The sequence below is a fragment of the Dermacentor albipictus genome, chromosome 2 (assembly GCF_038994185.2).
Source record: "Dermacentor albipictus isolate Rhodes 1998 colony chromosome 2, USDA_Dalb.pri_finalv2, whole genome shotgun sequence".
Lineage (NCBI taxonomy): Eukaryota > Metazoa > Arthropoda > Arachnida > Ixodida > Ixodidae > Dermacentor > Dermacentor albipictus.
Genome location: NC_091822.1, coordinates 2,095,099 through 2,119,567, shown reverse-complemented (window position 1 = coordinate 2,119,567; position 24,469 = coordinate 2,095,099). Strand labels below are relative to the sequence as shown.

The 24,469-nt window shown below is 46.5% G+C and overlaps 2 protein-coding genes across 3 annotated transcripts in view; one reads left to right on the top strand and one right to left on the bottom strand.

Moving 5' to 3' along the window:
* Positions 1-24,469, top strand: part of LOC135921124 (uncharacterized) — a 224,424-nt gene that overhangs the window by 9,080 nt on the left and 190,875 nt on the right. The gene's annotated exons all lie outside the window — the stretch shown is intronic.
* Positions 20,858-21,886, bottom strand: LOC135921118 (uncharacterized). The gene has a single exon (XM_065455438.2). The coding sequence runs from the start codon at positions 21,819-21,821 to the stop codon at positions 20,964-20,966; it is 858 nt and encodes a 285-aa protein (XP_065311510.1). The 5' UTR covers positions 21,822-21,886; the 3' UTR covers positions 20,858-20,963.

Below are 24,469 nucleotides of genomic sequence, written 5' to 3'. Positions count from 1 at the left end.
TGCTTTTGCAAAAGCAGCAACTGGGTCGGTACAAGCCGCATTATTTATTCTATGCTGTGTCGTATTCTTCACATAGAGTCTTTGCAGAGTTTGTTTGATGGAAAAAATTGTGCAGATCCCACACACTGTGGAAATCGATGTAAGCGAAGCTTTCCGTGCTGGATACTTTGGTTGACGATAAGCAGTGATGTTGACGGCTAAAGCTTAATTTCTTCAACATTTAGGCTAATACGAGAGTGGTGAGTTGATGTTAAATGTTACCTTGCGTGCACCACTGCTGTTTGTCTGCGTAGTACAAAGAACACACAGGGAGAGGTGTTTGGTTGAGGCGTTGTTGTGCGCCAAATTTTATAACCTCTTAGAGGGTTTAGCATTGTTATTGCCTCACATGGCACATCACGTTGTGGCAGAAGTATTAAACTAGAATTGGATTATGTGGCTGTACATGCCGAAATCACACTCGGATTCTGAGGCCTGCCGCAGTGGCAGACTCCTGATTAATTTTGACACCATGATGTTTTTTAACGTGTCCCAAAATCTAACTGCATGTTAGTTTCCTATTTAGTCCCCGTTGAAATGTGGCTTCCGCGATTGGGATCAAATCCACGACCTCTAGCAATGCCAGAGCCGTAAAGCTAAAGCGGCGGGTACGGAAGTGTTGATTTGACGGTCGACCGCTTCCATAGTGTCTCCTGGACCCTGCAGTGTGCTTTAATTAATGCGGCTCTGCTTCTGTGTGCACTGCGTAAGTTGCCTGCTTGACATATTTACATGGCGTTTATTTTTCAGAAATAGCAGCAACGTACTCTACCGTACTTTGAACTTAAGCTTATCCTGTTTCCCCGCAACCGCTGTCATATAGTAGTGGGGTTTCCTTGCCTTCTCACGTCAACTCCCCCCCCCCCTCTCTTATATGGGAACTGCCTCTTCTCCTCCCTCTCCTCTCTACAGTGCTATGTGCGTCCCCTCTGGCCTCGCACGTTAGTAAGATGGGAAGCACTGCAGTTTCTGCAATGCTTCTAAGGGGAGTCACGGATAATTACAGCTGTCAAGCGGCTAATATGGCGATGGCTAGGGAGCTCCAAAGGGCATTGTGCACATTCGACGTGGTAAGGTGCAAACAAATTTCTCCCATCGCCTTTTCTTTCTTGCTCTCTTACCCGCGCTGTCATCTATATACACGCTCTGAACCACCTCCCGATGCGGTGTGCATGACAGCAGCCCACAGCAGCAGCAGTGGGAAAGTTGAAGGAAGAGGCAAAGAAAGCTTTGCTTTAAAAGGTGGGTTATTGAGCTGGAGAATAGGCTAAACTGCTTAATACCCAGACCACAGCATTGGTGAGGTATATTGGCCTTTTCAGGCAGTTCTCCTTTTCTTCACCAAATGCCTATAAATATCGGCAAGTTCAACTTTCCAAATGTTCTAATGTGGTTTTATTCTTGCTTTAATAATTCACAATCCATTGCCATGGCCTGCAGCTTTTTTTTAATATTAGAAGCAGGCAACTCCCCCCTCTAGTTCTCACTTTTGTGACGCTTTCTGCAGGGCGCGCTACCAGGTGGCTGCACCCTATTTGTGCCTTCATCCATCTGGCAAAACGGCCAGTCTTCCTGCATTTACCAGAAAACCGGATGCACTAAACTCTCTATTGTAGTAGTAATCCCGGCAAGAAGTGTAGATGCTGGTGCCGACGCTAATGCATAGATGCTGGTCCCAGTTGGACACTGACAGCCTGATGCACTGCAGCCACTCCACTTGCTTGTTGCCTTGCAGAGGGACATGATGTTGCAGCTTGACATGCTGCTGATCGCTAGATTTGCAGCCCACAGTGTAACAAGGGCAATCCATGGTACTCGCAAAAAGGAAGCTCGAGATAAGCGCCAACTGTGCAACTCATGTCGACACAGAGCACATTGTAACACAAGCAGACGGCACTTGCTGCGTGCTGGAAGTGCGTCAGTGTAGTGATAAGTTGTTGTTGTGAAATCTTTTTTTGTTAATTTCTTTTATAGAAATGAATTAACCAACATTCCAACTATTATGAATGACATTTGTTCAGCATAACATTGGAAAAATAATTGATGATGAAACCTGAGTAGCCAATTGCATAGATCGCCCATCTTATGTCACTGCGCCAGCTATGTAGAATGCAATGGGGTGGCTGAAAATACAGGTGAGCAGTGCCACTGTGATTGGTAATGATGCACATTTTTAATATGTGATAGTAAATTACATGCTTTACGCAGAGTGCTTGAATGTGTCACTTAATGATCAGAAGGACCTACCCTAACTACTCAGTACATTTGTACAAAATTGTCAAAATTGTTGCAGGGTCACATTAAAGTCTCGAGTCTAGTCCAGTGATCTTCAAATAGTTTGGAGCAGCCCTTGTAGCTGTTGTTGCTTCTGTGCAGTCGCACATTGCAGACAATATAGTACTTTCAGTATATGTAAGCCTTCCAGTGCCTGCTACCATCGGACTCAGCAAATCAGCCACAAAGAGGAAGGAGCAAGATTGGTGCATATGCAGATGCTGCTGTCTCCAAAGGCTGATGCATGCTGCTTGTGTGTATCAACACACAACCAGCATGCATCAGTCTATTGGAGACAGAAGCATCTGTAGATCTGTGCAAAATTGGAGGCAATAATTAGAAGCAGTCAGACTGCCACAGCCACTGCTGCCAAAGTGATCAAAACGTCTGCATATGATTATGATATGTGTCTGATAATCATCTGGTATGCATCTACATTTGACAATTCAATATTCGATACTTACTATATATGTTTTATATGTATTTGAAACGTTGATACTCTCCTATCTCTATTTCTAAGCATGTTGCCGTAGCTTTCAGATCCATATTTTATCAAAGGTGCCTGACAGGGTTCTGTGGTAGGCTTGAAGAAGTATGTGGACTATGTCTGGCATTAAAACACACCACCTTGGCAATCTTTCCCAGTGGAAAGTGTTCTAATGCATTGTGTATAGGTGGTGATGACATCAGCCCTGTGATGTCTCCAACAAAGAACAGCCTTCTCCTCCTTTTTCTTATTCCTACTGCACTATGTCAGCGCAAAGCACTGCCTGAACATCTCCCCCATTATCACACAGCTTCAGTATCAGTGCAGCTACGGTGGTATTATTTCCTGCCACAACATCTTCCCACTGCCTTATCAGTGATGAGGTCTCTCCATCATGTTTTGTTAGGCCTTGCTGCAGGTGTCTGCATTTTAGCTTGTTCTGAATGAATGATGTCATTGCTCTCACTAAACATTATGTCTTCATGTCAGAATACCAATATTTACTTCTACTTCATTCGGCCATCAATGGGCCAGTTAAACATATATATAAAAGATCCACATAGTAAGGAGTGGCCAACATTGGAAATGTTAACGTGACTTGCCGGTGCAGCCCTGTGGCTATAATGTGCTGCTGAGATTGAGGTCACAGGCTCTGTCTTGAGATACGGGTGAAATGCAAAACCGCTCGCATAGTTATATTTAGGTACACGTTGAAGAACACCAGATGGTCAAAATTTATCTGGAATCCTTCACTTTGGCACGCTTGATAATCATATCGTGGTGTTCGCACATAAAACTCCAGAACTTAAGCAATATTAATTTAAATGTTTACTCCTTTGTCTGAGTGGAGACAGTGATGTAATGCCTGCACTGAAGCCACAGATACAGAAAGCACTAAAGCAGTGCTGTGGTTCTAGACTCAGACTAGCTAGTTATCGTAGCCTCTTAATGGTGGAGCCTCCCAATACTTGGGTAAGTACCATATTTATTCGAATCTAGGCCGATAGTTTCTTTTAAAATAATCATATGTGAAACTCTAGCATCGACTTAGATTCGAGGATTTTAAAAACTTCGCCAGTTTGTAATTGAAAAATGATAAATATGGTGCATAGCTAGCACCGTCTAGAAAAGTCAGTATCGCAGCCACTACTAGCTGCGCGAGTAACCAACTAAAGTACACGAGCGACGTCAGCATCTTGAGTTGTGTCGTATCGCTGCGCGACATGGCGTTACCGTAATGGCACCGAACAGGCGATTCCACTATAGTGTTGCTTTCAAATGAAAAGTTGTGCTAGCCGCAGAGACGTCGTCAAACGTTCAAGCCAAGTAAGACTTCGGCATCGATGAGAAAAACGTCCGTCATTGGAGGGGCGACGGGAGACCCTTATTGCATGAGCCGCAATGAGGAGATGACAGCAATAAGGAAGATATGCGCGCGATAACAGAGGAGCTGTTCACCTAGATTGCGCCGAGTTTAAACCGTACGAGCTGTGTCGCACTGTCTGTGCAAGCGTGGGTGCACAATGTGAGCTTGCGCGCATCGGCAAGCGTATGAGCATGCGTATGAGGCTAGCAGTGATGATGACATAGAGTGAGCTTGGCATGTTCATATTGACACGTGTACTTATCTTCATCGGGCGACCACTTCTCGCCGCCTAACAAATGTTATCGCACAGCGCAGGACGCGCCAGTATGTAAAAGAAGTTTCTGGAATGTTATCGATGGTTCCATCCACTGTCTTTCACCGCAACTTGTGTTATCTGATTGCATGTGTGCGCGACGCGAATAATGTTGAACTTTGTGGAAGGCACGCGGGTCGCAGCGATTGCTCTGGAACATTCGACGACAGATGTATAAAAGCCGACGCGCTTGACCCGCTCATCAGATTTTCGACGATCGCCGACCGTGTTCGCTGCCATCGTTGTGCTATAAGTGTAGCCTGTTTAGCGGGCACAGGTTCGCCCAATAAAAGTTAGTTTTGTCGTTCACAGTATTGCTACTGTGTTATTCAACGTCACCACCATGTGACATCTGGTGGAGGTGCTGGGTAAGTCCGGACATGAACGGTAATTCTTGCCGTGCAGATCCCAGCCGGCGTAGTCAGGTGTCCTCCTGCGGTCCAAATTTGAGGGCCTTCCCATGCAGTCTTAACTTTCCTCAACTGGGTGGCGATGGGTCCACTCATGATGGAGTAATTGGCTCCTGTGTTGACTAAGGCAGTGACTGCGTGGCCGTCGAAAAGCACGTCGAGGTCGGTGGTTCTTTGTCTGGCGTTGCAGTTGGGTCTTGGCGTCGGATCATGGCTGCATCATGTTGAACTGAAGCTGGAACCTCGCGTCGTCAAGTCGTCTTTCGTCGGTGTAGTCTTAGTTTCCTGACTTCGTCGGGATGGCGGCGTGTCGTCATTAGGTCGTCAAGATGGTTTCTTCGTCGTCTTCGTCAGCGGCGGAGGATCTTCGTCAGTTCGACAAACAGCAACCGCACCTCCATCGGTTGCTGCTTTTAGTTTTCCGGATATGGGCTCGCAGAGCGGCCCCGAATGGGCCGGTGTATGGTCAGCGCTGCGGCGACAGGTAGCGGCTTGGTGACGGCGAACGGGACGGTCGTCGAGGGCTCCGCTGAGTAGCGGCGAGGTAGTCCGCAATGTCACGAGGGCGTTCACTTTCCCAAGGGCGCAGTGCATAGACGGCGAACCCTCGCAATCCCAGGTCGCGGTATGGGCATCGGCGGTACACATGGCCGACTTCGCCGCAGTGGTAGCAGAGCGGGCGGTGGTCGGGGGCTTGCCAAATGTCCGTCTTCCTCGCGTAGGTGCGCTGGCGGCGGCGGTGGCGGAAGACGGAATTGCGGCGTTGCAAGACCCTGGTGCGGTCGCGCAGGGGGGCCTTGACGGCGGGCGACGACGGCGGCGTAGGTCATTGCTTCCGGCTGCGGTGATTCTGGTTGCACCTCAGGAACTCCAAGGGATGGCTGAACCTCATCTTTGACGATTTCGGCGATTTAGGCCCCTTGAGGGTGCGACCTCGGATGCAACTTCTGCAGCTCTTCCTGTACGACAGCTCTGATAGTCTCGCGCAGATCGTCGGTGGCCAGTGATTGAATTCCTGCATTATTTGTAGAGTTCGTGTGGCGGTTGAATTTCCGGTTCCGCATTTCGAGTGTCTTCTCAATGCCAGTGGCCTCGCGAAAGAACTCTGCTACGGTCGTCGGTGGGCTTCGTACCATTGCCCCGAAAAGTTCTTCCTTCACACCACGCATGAGTAGGCGAATTTTCTTTTCCTCGGCCATATCCGGGTTGGCGTGGCGGAACAGACAGCTCATTTCTTCCGTAAAGGTGGCAACGTTCTCATTTGGTAGCTGCACCTGGGCGTCCAGCATAGCTTCGGCCCTTTCCTTGCGCACGACACTTATAAAGGTGCGCAGGAAGCCGCTACGGAACAGGTCCCACGTTGTCAAGGTCGACTCCCTGTTCTCAAACCACGTTCTGGCGGCGTCTTCTAAGGCGAAGTAGACATGCCGCAGCTTGTCGTCGGAGTCCCAGTTGTTGAATGTCGCAATTCGTTCGTAAGTCTCCAGCCGGGATTCCGAGTCTTCAGTCGCTGCTCCATGGAAGGTCGGTGGGTCCCGAGGTTGTTGTAGGATAACGGGGGACGCTGGGGCAGCCATTGGGATTGTCTTGACCACGATCTTCTTTGTCGTCTCAGGTAGAAGTGCGTGCTCTGGGGGCAGTCCTTGCAGTCTGCGGCTAGCACGCTGGTCTTGGGCAATGTCGGTTTTGCCCTCGGGCTTCGGGCTTGGATCGCGGCTTTGCGGGGGCGTTCGGTACATGAACGCACAAGCACCTCCACCAGATGTCACGTGGTGGTGACGTTGAATAACACAGTAGCAATACTGTGAACGACAAAACTAACTTTTATTGTGTGGCGACACCCAGACCCGAGCACACGAGGGTTGGACTCTCCCGCGTGTAGCCGTGCACGGCTTAGCCGTGTCTGGGGAAAAGGGGATCCTGGGGGTTGAGCCGATGCTGGTTGTTTGGACCTTTAAGGCCCCCCGGCGGAGGCAACACACCTCTTCGGCCTCGGCTTCACATAGACGGCACCTCCAGACTGACCCACCTGGAGGACATCGGCAGTCGCCTTTTCCTGTCTCTCCCTCCTCGAATCTTCAGCTTTATCTCTCACTTTTTTACCTTTCCTGTCTCCTTTTCTCTTCTGTTTACTTCCTTTCTCCTGGCGGCGAGGGTTAACCCTGTGTGGCTATCCAACCTTGGGTACACCATATTCGGTTATAGTGACGGCGTACGACTGGCGTCGTGCAGTCTTGTATGCAAGCTCTGCCGCGTCCCCTTGTTGGGCTCCGTGGTGGGTGGTCGGTGCTGTTGCCGAATGTATATATTTCTTCATGGAAACATCTTTCCCCTCCCTTTTAGATCGCCCTCAGAAACGAGGGCGCACCGAAGATGTCTTCAAGTTTTTTGGACGCCAAACCCAGAATTTTCCCCGCTTCCACGTTGTTCATTCTGAAAAGCCAAACAAAGCAGTGTGAAACGTTTCACCATTCCTTGTTTCAAAGTCCCTGACTGATGTTTTTGGTCCAGGTTATAAGGTGTCGAGGATGACAAGCGGCGACCTCCTCTTGGAGCTCCGCGATTTAAAACAATATGAGAAACTACCGCAACTAGTGTCATTTATGGAGACCCCCATAACAGTAACCCCGCACTGTACAATGAACACCACCCGTGGTGTTGTGTCAGATGATGATTTGATTGACCTGACTGAGGCGGAGCTCCTGGAGGGCTTCAGCGAACAAAATGTGATTGTCAGAAGAATTAAGATGAGGCGGGATGGTAAAGAGATTCAGACGAAGCACCTAATAATTACTTTTGGATCAAGTATCTTGCCCGAGTCAATCGAGGCCGGGTACATCAAGCTCCGTGTTAGGCCGTACGTGCTAAACCCACTCCGTTGTTTCAAATGCCAGCGCTTCGGTCACAGCTCGCAGAGCTGCTGAGGCCGCCAGACTTGTGCTAAATGTAGTGCCCAAGAACACACCTCTGAAGCTTGTGAGAACGCTTTCCACTGTGTAAACTGTGACGGGGATCACGCCGCGTACTCGCGGTCGTGCCCCTCATGGAAGAAGGAAAAAAAAATCGTATTGATCAAAGTAAAGGAGAATATATCCTTCCAAAGAGGCACGCAGGCGGGTAGCGTACCTGCCAAAGAACAGCTTTGCCGAAGTGGCGCGTCAGGGGGCAGCGTCACAACGGCCTCCGGTGGCTGTCCGACCCACAGGCAGTGAGTCGGCAGTTACGCCATCTGCCCCCGTGGTGGTTGCAGCTAGCGCTGCTCCGCCTACTCAGCAAACGGGGCCATCGACCTCGAAGGTGGGCGCAGCCGAGGCTGCCCCAACCTCCCCGGCCCTTTCCAGCGCTGGCAACAGCCAGCGCAGCCAAATCTTTCAGGGAGCCCCATCGACCTCCGAGCTGGTGGGCGCAGGGGTCCTGCCCCCCCAAGGCGGGACCCCCGCTGGTAACTTCTCGCTCGCAAGAGCACGTGTCCGGCGCCTCCCCATCGGCAATGGACACTACACCTATTTCCACGGCGCGCCAAGCGCCTAAGGAGCGTCGAGGCTCCCTCGAACGCTCCAGAAAGGGCAAAACCCTGATTACAGGGCCTCGAAAGAGCTCTGTAATCTAAGACATAACGTCTGTTTCCGTACACACAGCAGCTATTTACTTCCAAAATGGATACACAAATTATACAATGGAATGTGAGAGGTCTCATCCATAATCTTGACGACGTAACCGAACTTCTACACAAACTTAATCCGAAAGTATTGTGTGTACAGGAAACGCACTTAAAAGCGACACACACGAATTTTCTTTGCTCACATAATATTTTTCGTAAAGATCGTGACGAGGTCAACACCTCATCCCGCGATGTGGCCATAGTTGTCAATAAAGCTGTTGCTTGCCGACACTTGCTGCTTCGGCCGTCCCTCGAGGCAGTTGCGGTTCGCGCAATTCTTTTTAATAAGTTAGTAGCCGTCTGCTCCATCTACATTCCTCCAAACTATCATTTGAGCAAAATAGAATTCTACGAACTTATTAATCAACTTCCTGAGCCGTTTCTTATTGTTGGGGACTTTAATGCTCATAACAGTCTCTGGGGAGATTCCAGGACCGACTTGAGGGGACGACTGATCGAATCCTTTCTCGTCACGTCTGGTGTATGCCTATTTAATAAGAAAAAACCCACCTACTATAATATTGCGCATAATTCATACTCCTCGATAGATTTAGCCCTTGGATCTTTCATACTTTTTTCGTACTTAGAATGGAATGTCATAGAAAATCCGTTTGGGAGTGATCACTTTCCTATAACTTTAAACTTACTAACACGACCCGACACTCGTCCACGGGTACCTCGCTGGAAACTTGACTCTCCTGATTGGAAGCGTTTTAAGGAATGTACTTACTTATCACAAGATTTTATACGCGATTTTAACATAGGCGATGCTGTAGCATATTTTACCGCTTTTATTATTGATGCAGCTGAAACGTTCATTCCACGAACAAATGGTCATTCATCTAAGAAACGTGTTCCTTGGTGGAATGTAGAGTGCAGAGATGCACGAAAAAGACAAAATAAGGCATGGGGAAGATTGCGCCAATACCCTACGGCGGAAAATTACATTGCATTCAAACATATAAAGTCGCTAGGAAGGCGCACGAGACGGCAGGCTAGAAGAGCAAGCTGGGAGAGGTTTCTCTCAGGCATCAACTCCTATACCCAAGAGGCTAAAGTATGGGATGGTCTGAGAAGGTTAAAAGGGCAGCAGATCAACCCATTACCTTTGATTGATGAGCGAGGAAGTACTTTGGAAAACCAGGCTGATGCCCTTGGATTACATTTTGCTCGTATATCTACTTCCATAAACTATTCACAAACATTCCTTAAATATAAGCAAATAGCAGAACTTAGGTCAATAAACCGTAAATGCAGACCTAATCTACCGTACAACTGCCCTTTCAATATTGCCGAGCTTAGAGCTGCGTTGCGCTCGTGTATGAACTCTGCACCTGGAGCTGACAGAATCATGTATGACATGATTAAAAACCTGCACACTGATACACAGATGACACTTCTGGCACTCTTTAACTCTATTTGGGCTGCTGGATACTTCCCATCCTCCTGGAAAGAAGCTATCGTAGTACTGGTCTTGAAACAAGGCAAGGACCCATCCGACGTTTCAAGTTACTGTCCAATAGCACTCACAAGTTGCTTATGCAAACTCTTTGAGAAAATGATAAATCGTCGTCTTTTACATTTCCTTGAATCCAATAAAATGCTCGACCCTTATCAATGCGGCTTCAGAGAGGGTAGGTCGACTACTGACCAGCTCGTGCGCATTGAGGCAGGCATTCGCGACGGCTTTATCCATAAGCAGTTTTTTCTTTATGTTTTCTTAGACATGGAAAAGGCATATGACACGACTTGGAGATATGGGATTTTGCAAGACCTCTCAGAAATGGGTATTCGGGGGAATATGCTTAATGTAATCGAAAGTTACCTATCAAACCGTACATTTCGTGTTAGGGTGGGCAATGCTCTATCCAGGCCATTTACACAAGAAACTGGTGTGCTGCAGGGAGGGGTAAGCTGTACCCTTTATATAATCAAAATGAATTCCTTGTGCTTATCTATACCGCAGAGCATGTTTTATTCGGTATACGTCGATGACGTTCAATTAGGCTTCAAGTCATGTAACCTTTCTATTTGTGAGCGACATGTCCAGCTTGGCTTGAACAAAGTATGTAAATGGGCAGAAGAAAACGGCTTTAAACTGAATCCTGTTAAAAGCTCACGTGTCCTTTTCACACAAAAAAGAGGATTATTTGCAGAGCGCAATGTAGAACTACATGGGCAGCACATACCAGTTGTCAAACAACACAAATTTTTAGGAATCACATTAGATTCAAAACTGACCTTCATTCCACACTTAAAGCACCTAAAACAGAAATGTCTAAAAACAATGAACCTTCTTAAACTTTTATCACGTACAACATGGGGCAGCGACAGGAAGTGTCTGATGAACCTGTACAAAAGCCTTATACGCACACGGTTAGGTTATGGGGCCATAGTATATCAATCTGCCAGCCCAAGTTCTTTGAAGATGCTTGACCCTGTTCACCACTTAGGTATCCGCTTGGCGACCGGTGCCTTCAGGACAAGTCCTGTAGAAAGTCTCTACGTTGAATCTAATGAGTGGTCACTCCATCTTCAAAGGTCATACTCCAGTTTCATGTACTTTCTAAAAGTAACCGCAAACCGCAACCATCCCTCTTATGTAAGCATAAACGACGTGGCATCTGCAATGCTTTTTATTAACCGACCTGCAGCTACAGAACCATTCTCTCTGCGCATTAGAAAGCTTGCTGAGAGTATGCAAGTCCCAATTCTACAGCAAAACCTGATGACCCCAGCTAAGGCATTGCCGCCATGGCAGTGGAAGCCCATAGAATGCGATATATCATTCGTAGAGGTGACGAAACATGCCCCTGAAGCACATATTCGAATACATTTCTTGGAACTTCAGTCTAAATACTCGTGCATAGAATTTTACACTGACGCTTCTAAGTCGCATGCCGGCGTGTTTTATGCTGCAATCGGACCATCCTTCTCCCAGTCCGGCGAACTGCATCCGGAAACAAGCATATTCACTGCGGAAGCTTATGCAATTCTATGTGCTGTTAAACAAATCAAGAAAGCAAAGTTGCACTAAGCTATTATATACACGGACTCTCTAAGCGTCGTAAAAGCCCTAATGTTCCTCTGCAATCATCGAAACCCTGTACTTACCGAGCTTTATTCTGCCATTTGCACATCGTACATGTCTCAGCAGCAAATCATAATATGTTGGGTACCTCGACATAGGGGCATTGAGGGTAATATGCTGGCTGACCAAATAGCCACATCAATTGCATCACAAGATATCCATCTTACCACTGCACTACCTGCCTTAGATTTAAAGCCTTTCATCCGAAAGAAACTCAGAAGCCACTGGCAGCGCTTATGGGATGCTGAAACAAATAATAAGCCTCACTTGATTAAGCCAAAACTGGGTTATTGGCCCCCTGCATCAAAAACACGACGAACAGAAGTCTTATTCTGTCCTCTCAGAATAGGACACATATATACCACACACAGTTTTCTGCTAACTGGAAATGAACCACCATCCTGCGGTAGATGTGGTGAAAGGCTCACCGTCCTCCACGCTCTCCTGGAGTGTCGGGAAGCCGAAACAGAGAGAAACATTTTCTGCTAGCATACCGGCAGTACATCCCCCTTCATCCTGTAATGTTTCTTGGTAACGAACCGTTGTTTGACACCAGAGCAGTCCTAAATTTCTTAAACGTTGTTTTCATCGATGTTGTCGATGTTTTGTTAGCCCTACGAATTTGTAGCACATCCTCTCTCCAGAGGATGCTGCTGCGATAATATATTTTTGTATAGCACATGCCTTCAGGCCCTTCTGGTCCAAGGGCTCTCTTAGGCAGTAGTGCTTCTTGCAAACGTTTACCGTCATGTATTTTTAAATATCATCATTCTATCACAATGTATCTTTTGTGTTCTAAGTAGTACTCACTAGTCATTGCCATAACTTTATTACATATAGCTTTTATGCGCTTGATTTTACATCATTCTTCTACGATGAATTTTAATGTTTCATAGTATTCGTCATTAGTCATCGCCATAATTTTATAGCACGTAGATTTTACGCACTGTACAGCGACTATTTTTAGGCCACTTTACAGCCAAGTCACATCTTCCCTAATTCATCATCAACATTACCATGTGTCATGGCGCTCTTTGGTCAAACCTGGCCCTTGCACCACAAAACACCACACATCATCATCACCTTCATGTATTTTTAAATATCATCATTCTATCACAATGTATCTTTTGTGTTCTTAGTAGTACTCACTAGTCATTGCTATAACTTTATTACGTATAGCGTTTATGCGCTTGATTTTACATCATTCTTCTACGATGGATTTTAATGTTCATAGTATTCGTCATTATTCATCGCCATAATTTTATAGCATGTAGATTTTACGCACTTTACAGCGACTATTTTTTGGCCACTTTACAGCCAAGTCACATCTTCCGTAATTCATCGTCAACATTACCACGCGTCATGGCGCTCTTTGGCCAAACCTGGCCCTTGCGCCACAAAACACCACACATCATCATCATCATCATCATTATGTGCCCACAAAACAGGCTACACTGATAGCACAACAATAGTGGCGAACACGGTCGGTGATCGTCGAAGATCTGATGAGCGGGTCAAGCGCGTTGGCTTTTATACATCTGTCGTCGAATGTTCCAGAGCAATCGCTGGTACCCACGTGCCTTCCACAAAGTTCCACATTATTCGCGTAGCGCACACATGCAATCAGATAACACAAGTTGCGGTGAAAGACAGTGGACGGAACCATCGATAACATTCCAGAAACTTCTTTTACATACAGGCCCGATACAGATAAATACACGTGTCAATATTAAATAAATGTTGCTTTCATTTTGTGAATGCTGTCCTCATTTTTATGTTCGGCTTGCATTCGAGATAAGTTTTTCTTATTTTTTCCAGCTTCGGACATTCAGGGGTCGGCTTAGAATCGGGGCCAGCCTAGATTCGAGTAAATACGGTGAAGATTGATGAATAGGTTGATGCATTGCTTGCTTGCTGTGTGCCTTCGTTGTGAAAGCACAACTACTTACTGTAAAAACCCAAGTACAAGGGGAAATTTTGGGGCCATGAAAAGTAAACAAAAGTTTATCTGCGTGTAATAGAACATTTGGTGCTTTTCAATAATATTTTTTGCAAAAGGGACTGACAAGCTTTCTACTCTGTAATTTTACAAAAGAAAGGAAGCTAGGCCGATATCCTTGGCCTTAAATGTGATGAGCCATCTTGCAGCTCGCTGCCGTGTCCAGAGGTTGTTTCAAGTTGAAGTTCTCTCATATCTGCAGCTCGTTTTTGGGCCAGAAGGGTTGAGTTATTGTTGCTTGACACAATGAAAGGTCCACTTTACAGTGAGCTTAATTTCAAGTGCAATAATTTATGAAAAACAAGCTATAATTTATAACCGATATTTGTCTTGGCGATGGCAATGCAGATGGGCCGATCCGGCGTGTCGGGCTGCGCCTATGGGCTGCCATCAGACAGTTTCATGGTCGTCCATCAGATTGTTGGTCATGCCCATTCTCTTGCTGGCAAGGAACGTTACAAATTAATTTTATTTATTTATTTATTTATTTATATAAGTACCTGCAGTACCAAAAGGGCATTATTGCAGGGGAGGACAATTGGAGGAAAATGAACATGTGACAAAAACTTAAAACAGCTGAGCACAGGTGGTAAAAGTAACAAAATACGTAACATCGATGAGTCATCTCGATGGCAAAACGGTCTTCACTGAACTGTGCTGCAAAATTGCAACACAGAAATGGAAAGGGTACACTATCGTATGAAGCGCTATGCCAGCCAAATGATGTAAAGTAAACGAGATGATATTATACTACGGCAGACTGCGTGACAATAAAGACAGAAACTCTAAACACGTTTTACATTCACCAATGCTCTTGGGAAGCCTATTCCAGTGTGCAGAAGCATGCGGAAAAAATGAATTCAGGTAGGCATCAGTACGACAGCGCATTTGAAGAACTTTCAGCTCGTGATCACATCGTTTAAAGTTGAATTGGAGAGGGAAAATGTAAAGTTCTTATTTATTCCTGTGAGATCAGTGTAAATTCGGAAAAAAAGTTCAAATTTTGCGGTTAATCGGCGGTGTGCTAGTGTTTTCCAACCAAGGTCCTCTTTAACTAATGTAATACTGCTATGGAAGTTATAATTACCAGAAACAAATCTCACAGCTCACAGAAACAAATCGGAAACGAACAAAACAGAAAAAAACCTGTGACACCTCTGCGGTAATGAAAAGTTATGGCTGTTTCTAAGGCCGCAATCGCAGTGCTTGATAAATCTAGCTGTTCTGCCACCTGATCTGCACGCGTTTCAATTTGCTCAGTTTCTATGGCATGCTGTCACCATTTATATCGGTGATCACAGTTGCCGGTGCCCATTGTTGTGCCATTACGACCAGCCCGGATTCCGAATCTACAAGATGCAGAATTTATCCTGCGAGCGCCCTTTGGACCAACCCGGGGCTGCGCCGAAAGAGACAGCGCCCTAATTCTCCCTTGACAAGTCAAGATGCTGAGCCGTCAGGCAGCAGTGTCCTGCGGACAAGCATCTGCGAGCGACATGTCCAAACGTGCAACCAAGTGCTAGACAGCCCGGCGCCGCACCTCCTTTTGCCTGGAGGTCACCACGCGCGGCAACTTTAAACCGGGTGGCCAGCGCGGTCGCTGGTTGGACCTCTCGGACGACCGTCGAGTGCTGGCTTTGTATGGGGCCGTTTGAGTGACAATGGTTTCTCGGGGCATTATAAGCCGCGACGCCGCCGCCTGGAAAACCGGATCCACCGATCCACCGGGAGCCCAGTGCCGCTCTCGTGTGGAGTGAGATGTGTCATGCGTTGCAGTCTCGCCGGACGTCGCTGTGCGGGAACAGTCTCGTTTGCTGTGAGCTCTCGGCCCCAGTGCCGATCCGATCTTGTCCTGTATAATGACCTGTATATAGTGTATAAAGTCCCTTTCGTTATTCTCACCGACGCCTGACTCGGAGTCATCGCTACCAACGCTATCACGAAACGGGCGACGAGCGCTACGGGACCACCTCAAAGTCGTAATAGTGGTGGCAGCGGTGCTAAGTCGTAACACCGTACAAGCCATACAAAGTAAATGCAGGGTACGCAGAAATACAGGGAAGATAAAAATACAGCGTGTTCCAGACGTTCCCCAAGTGAACTGCTGCTCGTATAGGTACTTGTAAAGTAATTAATTTATATATTTATTCATTTATTCAGGAATGCCCTCCAGGCACATACAGCACATTATAAAGGTGAGGGTCAAAAACATAGCACAATACAACATAATAAAAAGTATAGTATTGGAGAAAGATTTTATTTATTTATTTAGGAATACTGTAGCCCTCACTTGAGGGCCATTACAGGAGAGGAATTGTCAAAATAAAAAAAAATTTCAGCACCGACAATACAACGTTATACAGCATTGTCAAACACGAATTACAGGGAGGATGAATAAGTATGCACAGTATACACAGACTAACAGTAAGCATAATCAATTCTTAATTATCCCGTTGCCTGTAATACAATTCTAGTTGAGTATAAAATTTGTTAACATATTGTGCTCTTACAGTGCAGTCCGGAAGGCCATTCCATATATTAATACACGAAGGAAAGAACGAGTATTGAAAACCATCAAGGCGTGTTTTATAAGGCTGTACACTAGCACTGTGGTTTAAACGCACACTGTGTTTTAGAGGTGGGCGAGTGTACGTTTCTTTGTTTATTCTTACTTGATTTCTGGTTATCTGGAAAAATAATGTCATTCGTTGTTTTTCTTCTTGTGTTTCTAGCAGTTCCAAGTCGCAACATTGCAACATGTGTGTTACACAATCGGCTCTCCGATAACACGAACAAACAAAACACACGGCATTTTTCTGAATTTCTTCGAGTTTATCTCACAGGTACAGTTGGTGAGGGTTCCAAACTGGGAAGGTGTACTCCAAAACCGGGCAAACAAATGTTTTGTACGCTATTAGCTTTAAATGTGTTGGTGCATGCTGCAACTTTTTTCTCAAAAAGAACAGTTTCCTGTAAGCTCTAAAGCATACTTCCTCCACTTGGAGGCGCCAGCACAGGTCATGATTAATGATCACCCCTAAGTACCTAAAGCTATGTACATCCAACAAAGAGTTGTCACCAATTTTAGTCAAAGGAAAGTGCAGTTTCCTTTCTTTTTATATGAGCAAACATAGATTTCAAATAATTTATTTCCATTCCCCATTTTATGCACCAGTCATGTAAGCCTTGGGGGCATCTATTAATTTTCCTTTGGTCAGTTTTATCTGCCACTGTCGAGTAAAGCAAACAATCATTGGCACAAAGTTTTATTTTAACAGGTGATTCCAGAACACTGGAAATATAGTTGACGTAAATCAAGAACAATAGCGGCCCCAATTCTGACTCTTGTGGAACCTGAGACAAGACTTCTAGTGGATGAGACATGATGTTTTCAATTCGGAGTGATTGTACACGACCACTGAAATAGGCTGCAATCCAGTTCACAATGTCTGGAGCAATACCTGCGTTCTGAATTTTAAAAAGCAATTTACAATGCGGTACCTTATCAAAGCCCTTTGCAAAATCTATGCAGATGACGTCAATTTGTTTGCATGCATCCTAAGCTAGATAAACATCATAAACTGTCTGAATGAGTTGTGAAATAGTAGATAATCCGCTTCGGAATCCATGTTGTGACGAAAAGAAAAAGTTACTGGCTTCAAGGAAAAGAATGATATGGTTTGCTACTGCATGCTCTATAAGCTTACAAGTCACAGAAGTAAGTGATATGGGACAATAATTGCTAACTTGATTTCGACTGCCGGATTTAAAAACCGGAATCACAACACTGCTGCGCCAATCTTCAAGTAGTGAACTGGTTTCTGAGAATTTTCTAAAGAATATGGTTAGGTAAAATGACACCCATTCAGCATATTGTCGCAGCCTAGTAGAAGACGGGAAAGCCGGCGTAGAGGACGTATGGAAGCACTTTATCAGAGCAGTCAACGCGACGTCATTGTCATCTCTGTTTTTCCACTCGCGCACTACTTCAGCGTCGTTCTCATCGCCTGGCGCATACCCGCGGCGACCACATAGGATGTGGCATTTGCCCCCCCTTTGAAAAAAGAGGCATTGTCCCGATGCACCAACGTCCGAAGGCTGCGCACAGACGGTGCAAAGTCATGAGGAAATGTATGGCTTCATACGAAGCACATGCACAACCTCGGGCAGATGCCACCGGCGTTTGGAGCAGTTATGGCTCTCGGGGACAACTTCATAATTAACATCGCTGATGCGGCGCAGAACTGTGTACGGGCCGAAGTATCTTCGCAAGAGCTTTTCAGACAGCCCCCGCCGACGAATCGGAGTCCAGACCCACACCTGGTCACCGACGTACGTGACGGGTCTGTGTTGAAGTTCAGTTCAGTTCAGTTTATTGTCCTTAAAGACCCCCGGAGGGGGTATTACATAAGGGGTGGGTTTAACATAAGTTCCACATTTGGTACACTTCATAAGTTATATTCAAAGTGATCAATCACACGCTGTAGGCTACAAGTGATGCGACAGGCAAGTGATGCTAACAATGTCAGCAGGAAGGCCGTTCCAGTCTTTAGCTGCTCGAGGAATGAACAAGGCGGAAAAATGAGTGGTTCGGGCACGTGGTCGTGCGACTTGCTGCGGATGACTGGTGCGGTGAGAGATGCGTGCTGCAGGAACGATGTATGGCGCATGATGAAGGGTACTGAAAAAGAACTTGTGATAGAGCTCAAGACTAGCAATGCATTGGCGATTAGATAGCAATGTTAGTCCGGATTGTGTTTTAAGTGCGGAAATACTGACATCATATGAATATTGTGAGTGAATGAACCTAGTAGCGCGGTTCTGAACAGATTCAAGTGAGGTGATAAGATATGTTTGGTGCGGGCTCCAGATGGCAGATGCATATTCAAGTTTTGCCCGAACAAGGGACTTGTAGGCAAGCAGTTTTACGTTTTGAGGTGCCTGGCGGAGATTACGTTTTAAAAAACCTAGTGTTTTATTAGCAGATGATATGATATTAGAAATATGTTTATGCCAGGATAGATCATTGCATACAGTGACACCTAGATATTTATAGGACTCTGCTAGTTCGAGAGGCATGCTTCTAATTTGGTAGGGAAATACCAGGGGATTACTGCTACGAGTGAAAGACATAACTTTACATTTTTGCACATTTAGTTTCATTAACCAATCGTCACACCATGTTAGTATGTTGGTGAGGTCTTTCTGCAGGGCTGTTTGACTGCTGGTGTTACGTACAGTTCGATAAATGACACAATCATCGGCGAACATTCGGATATTACAGGACACATGTGAAGGTAAGTCATTAATATATATTAAAAATAATAGGGGGCCAAGAACCGATCCCTGAGGGACGCCTGATGTGACTGGCACAGGGTTAGATAGGTGATTATTTATAATGACAGATTGGGAGCGGTTGCTAAGAAATTCAATGATCCAATTCAAAACACCAGGATGCAAATTAAGTCTTGTAAGTTTCAATATTAGACGTTGATGAGGAACTTTATCGAAGGCCTTAGAGAAATCCAGGAAAATTGCGTCAGTCTGTATGTTACTGTCAAGGTTAGTGTGCACATCGTGCAGGAAAATGGCCAGCTTTGTTTCACAGGAGAAACCTTTGAGGAATCCGTGCTGGGCGGGATGGAAAAAGTGATTCAAGTCAAGAAAATTCATGATAAGAGAGTAGATGACATGTTCCATGATTTTGCAGGGGACGCTTGTTAGGGAGATGGGGCGGTAGTTAAGAGGCGAGTTTCTGTTACCTGATTTGTGAACTGGAACGACCTTCCCAATTTTCCAGTCATCTGGAATGAAACCTGAAGAAAGAGACTGGGCAAATATCAAGGACAAATAGGCTGCAGAAATAAGCTTCGTGTTTTTTAAAATTTTTGGGTTAATCTCGTCTATGCCGGAAGATGATGAAGATTTTGTCAATGATCGCACAAATAAATAATCAATAAAAATACCGTCTGCATTGAAAGTAATGGCTGGCATTGACGAGTTCATACTAAGCGATGATGAAGTGGGAGGCGCATTATATTCGTTAGTGAACACAGAAGCAAAGGCCGAATTGAACACTTCGGCGCAATCGGAATCATTAATAATTTCGTTCGATTCGTTAGTTATCTTAATAGTTCGCGTTTCGCTATCGTTTATAACTCTCCAAAATTGCCTCGGGTTATTGATTAATAGGTTTGGTAGATTATTGTGATAAAATGAGTGTTTAGCGTGACGCAGTGCGTCGACGTAGCTCTGTTCGGCTTCATAATATTTATCCCATGCGCATGGGCGTCCTCTCTGTTTGGCGGCGCGATACAGACGCTTCTTTTTGTTTTCTAGGCGTTTTAAGGCCTTTGTGAACCATGGTTTTTGCTGACAAGAACGAAAGGTGACTTTAGGAATGAATTTATGTGCAAGATCACTTAGTTTGTTTTTGAAGCGCGTCCAATTGCTGTTAACGGAATGGTCTTGAAAAGTTGATTCGAATATAGGAAAGAATGTATTCATAGCTTCAGTTATAGCTCCGTAATTTCCTTTGTCGTATAGACATATTGTTTTCTTAAAGGTATCCCGTGTCAACAAATTGAACGAAAAAGTGGCATGGATGACTTTGTGATCACTGATCTCAGGTAAATAAGAAATGGATGAAAGGCTGTCAGGGTGGTCGGTTAGTATGAGATCGAGGACGTTAGCAGTTTGCTGCGAAATCCGGGTTGGTTCAGTTACTAGCTGGGAAAGATTAAAGTTGAGGCAGAAATCGACAAAATTTTTGGCCTCTGTGTGTCCGGATACCGAGAATGATTGTACGGTACGCCAGTCTATTTGTGGGAAGTTAAAGTCACCGAAGAGCAGGATTTGTGTGTTTCGGTGGGTGGTTACCAGTTCGCTTATGACGTTGTTAAGTTGATGGCAAAAGTCAGAAGTAGCACTGGGCGGTCTGTAGCAGATACCAAGTAGCACTTTTTTTGGATAGGTATGCATTATGACCCATAACATCTCGAGATCTGATGTGACGTTAATTAGCGAGCATGGCAAATGCTCACGAACAGCGACTAGCACACCACCACCACGGGTTCCTGCGCGGTCGTTCCGATAGAGGCAGAAACCGGGCAGGTCGGCTATAACTTCGCTATCAGCAACGGCGCTGCTCAGCCATGTCTCAGTTAGTAATAGTATGTTGCCACCGGTAGACGAAACTATGTTCGACACCAATTCACGCTTTGGGAGGAAACTGCGCACGTTCGTGTATATTATAGAAAGCGAAGTGCTATCTCTGGAGCAAGTCGGTGTTGTGTTATTTTTCTGTTTGGGGTGATGTAGCTGCTATGACAACTCTTTGACACTACTCGAGGCGGCATCAAAGGTGTATCTTCTGGAACCGATGAACAAAGTCTTAAAGCGGAGTGAAAACGGGGCGCCTTTACCTTTTGCGAAAGCAACGAGATGTTTTCGGGCATTTCGTACTGATCGCAAAAAATCCTCGCTAATACTGTAGTCAGTGCCCTTAAGCCTTCGGCCACTCGAAAGGATGTTATCTTTGGTTTTATGGAAAGTAAATTTTGCTATCAGGGGGCGAGAGTGATTGGCGGAGTGACGACCGATGCGATGTGCACGTTCTATTTCTTTTGGGTCGATGGTTAGTTGCAACCTATCGCGGCAAAGTTCCACAATCAACCTTTCGGAGTCGGCAGTGGTTTCCGAGCTGGAAGGGTCAGGAATGCCGTAAAAAATTAAGTTGTCCCGCCGTGAGCGATTTTCAGCATCGTCGATACGTGCTTCGAGCTCGGAAATGCGAAAAATAGCCTGTTCAGTCGTGGTGCGCATTGCATCCACTTCGTTGCGAATGGGCAAAAGCGTCTGGTAGTGACTCTCAAGATCATTCATTCGTTTGCTTAGATCAGTAATTGCTTTATCGGTAGAAGTAAGTTGCGACTTAAGACCATGGATTTCAGTGATCAGCTGGTTCTGACCGGCGGTTAGTTTTCGCAATTCGGTTAGTAGGTTTTCAGGAATGTTAGGACCCGGGTTTGTTTCCACATCACCGGCCAAAATCAGCAAGGCATGAATAATATGAGCACATTCGACAGCAATGGCGGCACAGCAGTGCGGGCTCGGCAACTGCATCAGGAAATAATTGCTAGATTTTTTAGCAAAGAGAGCGTATGGTTGACTAACCTGCATTGCAAAAGCAAAAGGTTTAGCGAGCTGTGCAGATGCGCAGTCGCCGAGCCCACAAAGCTGTGTTGACGGCCGCCCACAGTTTATATCTGGTGACTGCGTTGCTGTTGCTGACGATGGGGATTGCCACCCTCGACTGAGGACCACCGGCTGCCACTTCTTCTGCTGGATGTCCGGGTATGAAGCATCGCTGGTACGGAAAACCTGGATGTTGGCTGGCTCGTTTCCTTGGCAGTCGACCATGCACCTCGACGAAGCTGATGTAGCAGGAGCGGTTATCGTAGGCAGCAGGAAATGCACAGTAGCGAAGGTGACGATCTGCATTGCAAAAGCAAAAGGTTTAGCGAGCTGTGCAGATGCGCAGTCGCCGAGCCCACAAAGCTGTGTTGACGGCTGCCCACAGTTTATATAGCAGTATCTAGTGACTGCGTTGCTGTTGCTGACGATGGGGATTGCCACCCTCGACTGAGGACCACCGGCCGCCACTTCTTCTGCTGGATGTCCGGGTATGAAGCATCGCTGGTACGGAAAACCTGGATGTTGGCTGGCTCGTTTCCTTGGCAGTCGACCACGCACCTCGACGAAGCTGATGTAGCAGGAGCGGTTATCGTAGGCAGCAGGAAATGCACAGTAGCGAAGGTGACGATCTGCATTGCAAAAGCAAAAGGTTTAGCGAGCTGTGCAGATGCGCAGTCGCCGAGCCCACAAAGCTGTGTTGACGACCGCCCACAGTTTATATAGCAGTATCTAGTGACTGCGTTGCTGTTGCTGACGATGGGGATTGCCACCCTCGACTGAGGACCACCGGCCGCCACTTCTTCTGCTGGATGTCCGGGTATGAAGCATCGCTGGTACGGAAAACCTGGATGTTGGCTGGCTCGTTTCCTTGGCAGTCGACCACGCACCTCGACGAAGCTGATGTAGCAGGAGCGGTTATCGTAGGCAGCAGGAAATGCACAGTAGCGAAGGTGACGATCTGCATTGCAAAAGCAAAAGGTTTAGCGAGCTGTGCAGATGCGCAGTCGATTGTAGATGTAGATGCAGATGCGCAGCAGATTGTAGTGTCGGGCATCGTATTCCTGCTGTTCTGTAATTCGCAAGTGCGCAAGCTGCCTGGCTTCCTCTGCGCGTTGCGTAAACTCCTCGGCACCAGTGTCGTCGTCACCGCACTCGTGCGGCAGCATTGCGTCCAACATTGTTGTCACTTCGCGTCCGTAAACGAGGTTGAAAGGTGTCACGCCTGTTCTCTCTTGGCGATCTGTGTTATACGCAAATGTAACATATGGTAAAATCTCGTCCCAGTTCTTGTGGTCGACGTCGATGTACATACTCATCATGTCTGCCAGAGTCTTATTCATACGTTCTGTCAGCCCATTGGATTGGGGATGATAAGCCATGGTCTTTCGGTGAGTGGTACTACTTAGTCGCAACACGGTATCCAGAAGCGCAGCCGTGAATGCAGATCCTCTGTCTGTTATGACCACTGCGGGAGCGCCATACCTTAGGACGACGGCTTCGACAAAATATCGCGCTGCTTCGGCTGCTGTTCCACGTTGGATAGCACCTTTTTCGGCGTATCGCGTAAGGTAATCCGTGACGACGATTATTAATCTATTTCCGGCAGTAGACAGTGGAAACGGACCTAAAAGGTCCATGCCAATTTGTTCGAACGGCGCTCGTGGTATCTGAACAGGATGCAGCAGTCCAGCTGGCTTGCCGGGTAGGGCTTTGCGGCGCTGGCAATCCAGGCATGTCTGTGTGTAGCGTTTCATGATTGACACAAGTCTCGGCCAATAGTACTTTAGCCTAATTCTTGCCAATGTCCGAGTGTAGCCCAAGTGACCAGCGGTCGGCTCGTTGTGACAGGCATGTAGGACTTCGTCGCGAAGAGATGCGGGAATGACGAGTAGGTAACTGCTGCCACTAGGTGAAAAGTTCTTTTATAGAGAACGTCGTGGCGTAAGCAGAATGAAGGCAGCCCTCTGGCGAATAACCTCGGCATGCTGCCTGTTCTTCCCTCTAAGTAATCAAAAAGAGGTTCCAGTTCTGCGTCCTCGCGTTGTGGCGTGAAACAGCCACAGTATCCAGCATGCCTAGAAAAGCCGCGTCATCATCTTCATGCACTGCAGTCTCAAAAGGAGACCGAGAAAGGCAGTCGGCGTCGGTGTGTCATTTCCCTGATTTGTAGACAACCGTGAAGTTGAACTCTTGGAGACGAAGACTCCAGCGCGCTAGCCGACTAGCTGGATCTTTTAAATTAGCCAGCCAGCAAAGTGCATGATGATCACTGACAACGGTGAAAGACCGACCATACAAATATGGCCGAAATTTCAGGACGGCCCACACCAGTGCGAGACATTCTTTTTCTGTAGTGGAGTAGTTTGCCTCCATCCTTGATAGCGTCCTGCTGGCGTAAGCAATCACTCTTTCGGCGCCGTCCTGCCGCTGTACAAGCACTGCGCCGAGGCCGACATTACTAGCATAAGTATGAAGAATCGTAGGAGCGTCGTCATCAAAGTGTGCGAGCATGGGAGGCGTCTGCAACCGTTGCCGTAGGTTGTGAAATGCCTGTTGCTGGTCTTCACCCCATACGAAGGGGACATCTTCTCAGGTTAGATGCGTTAATGGCCATGCGATGCGCGAAAAGTCCA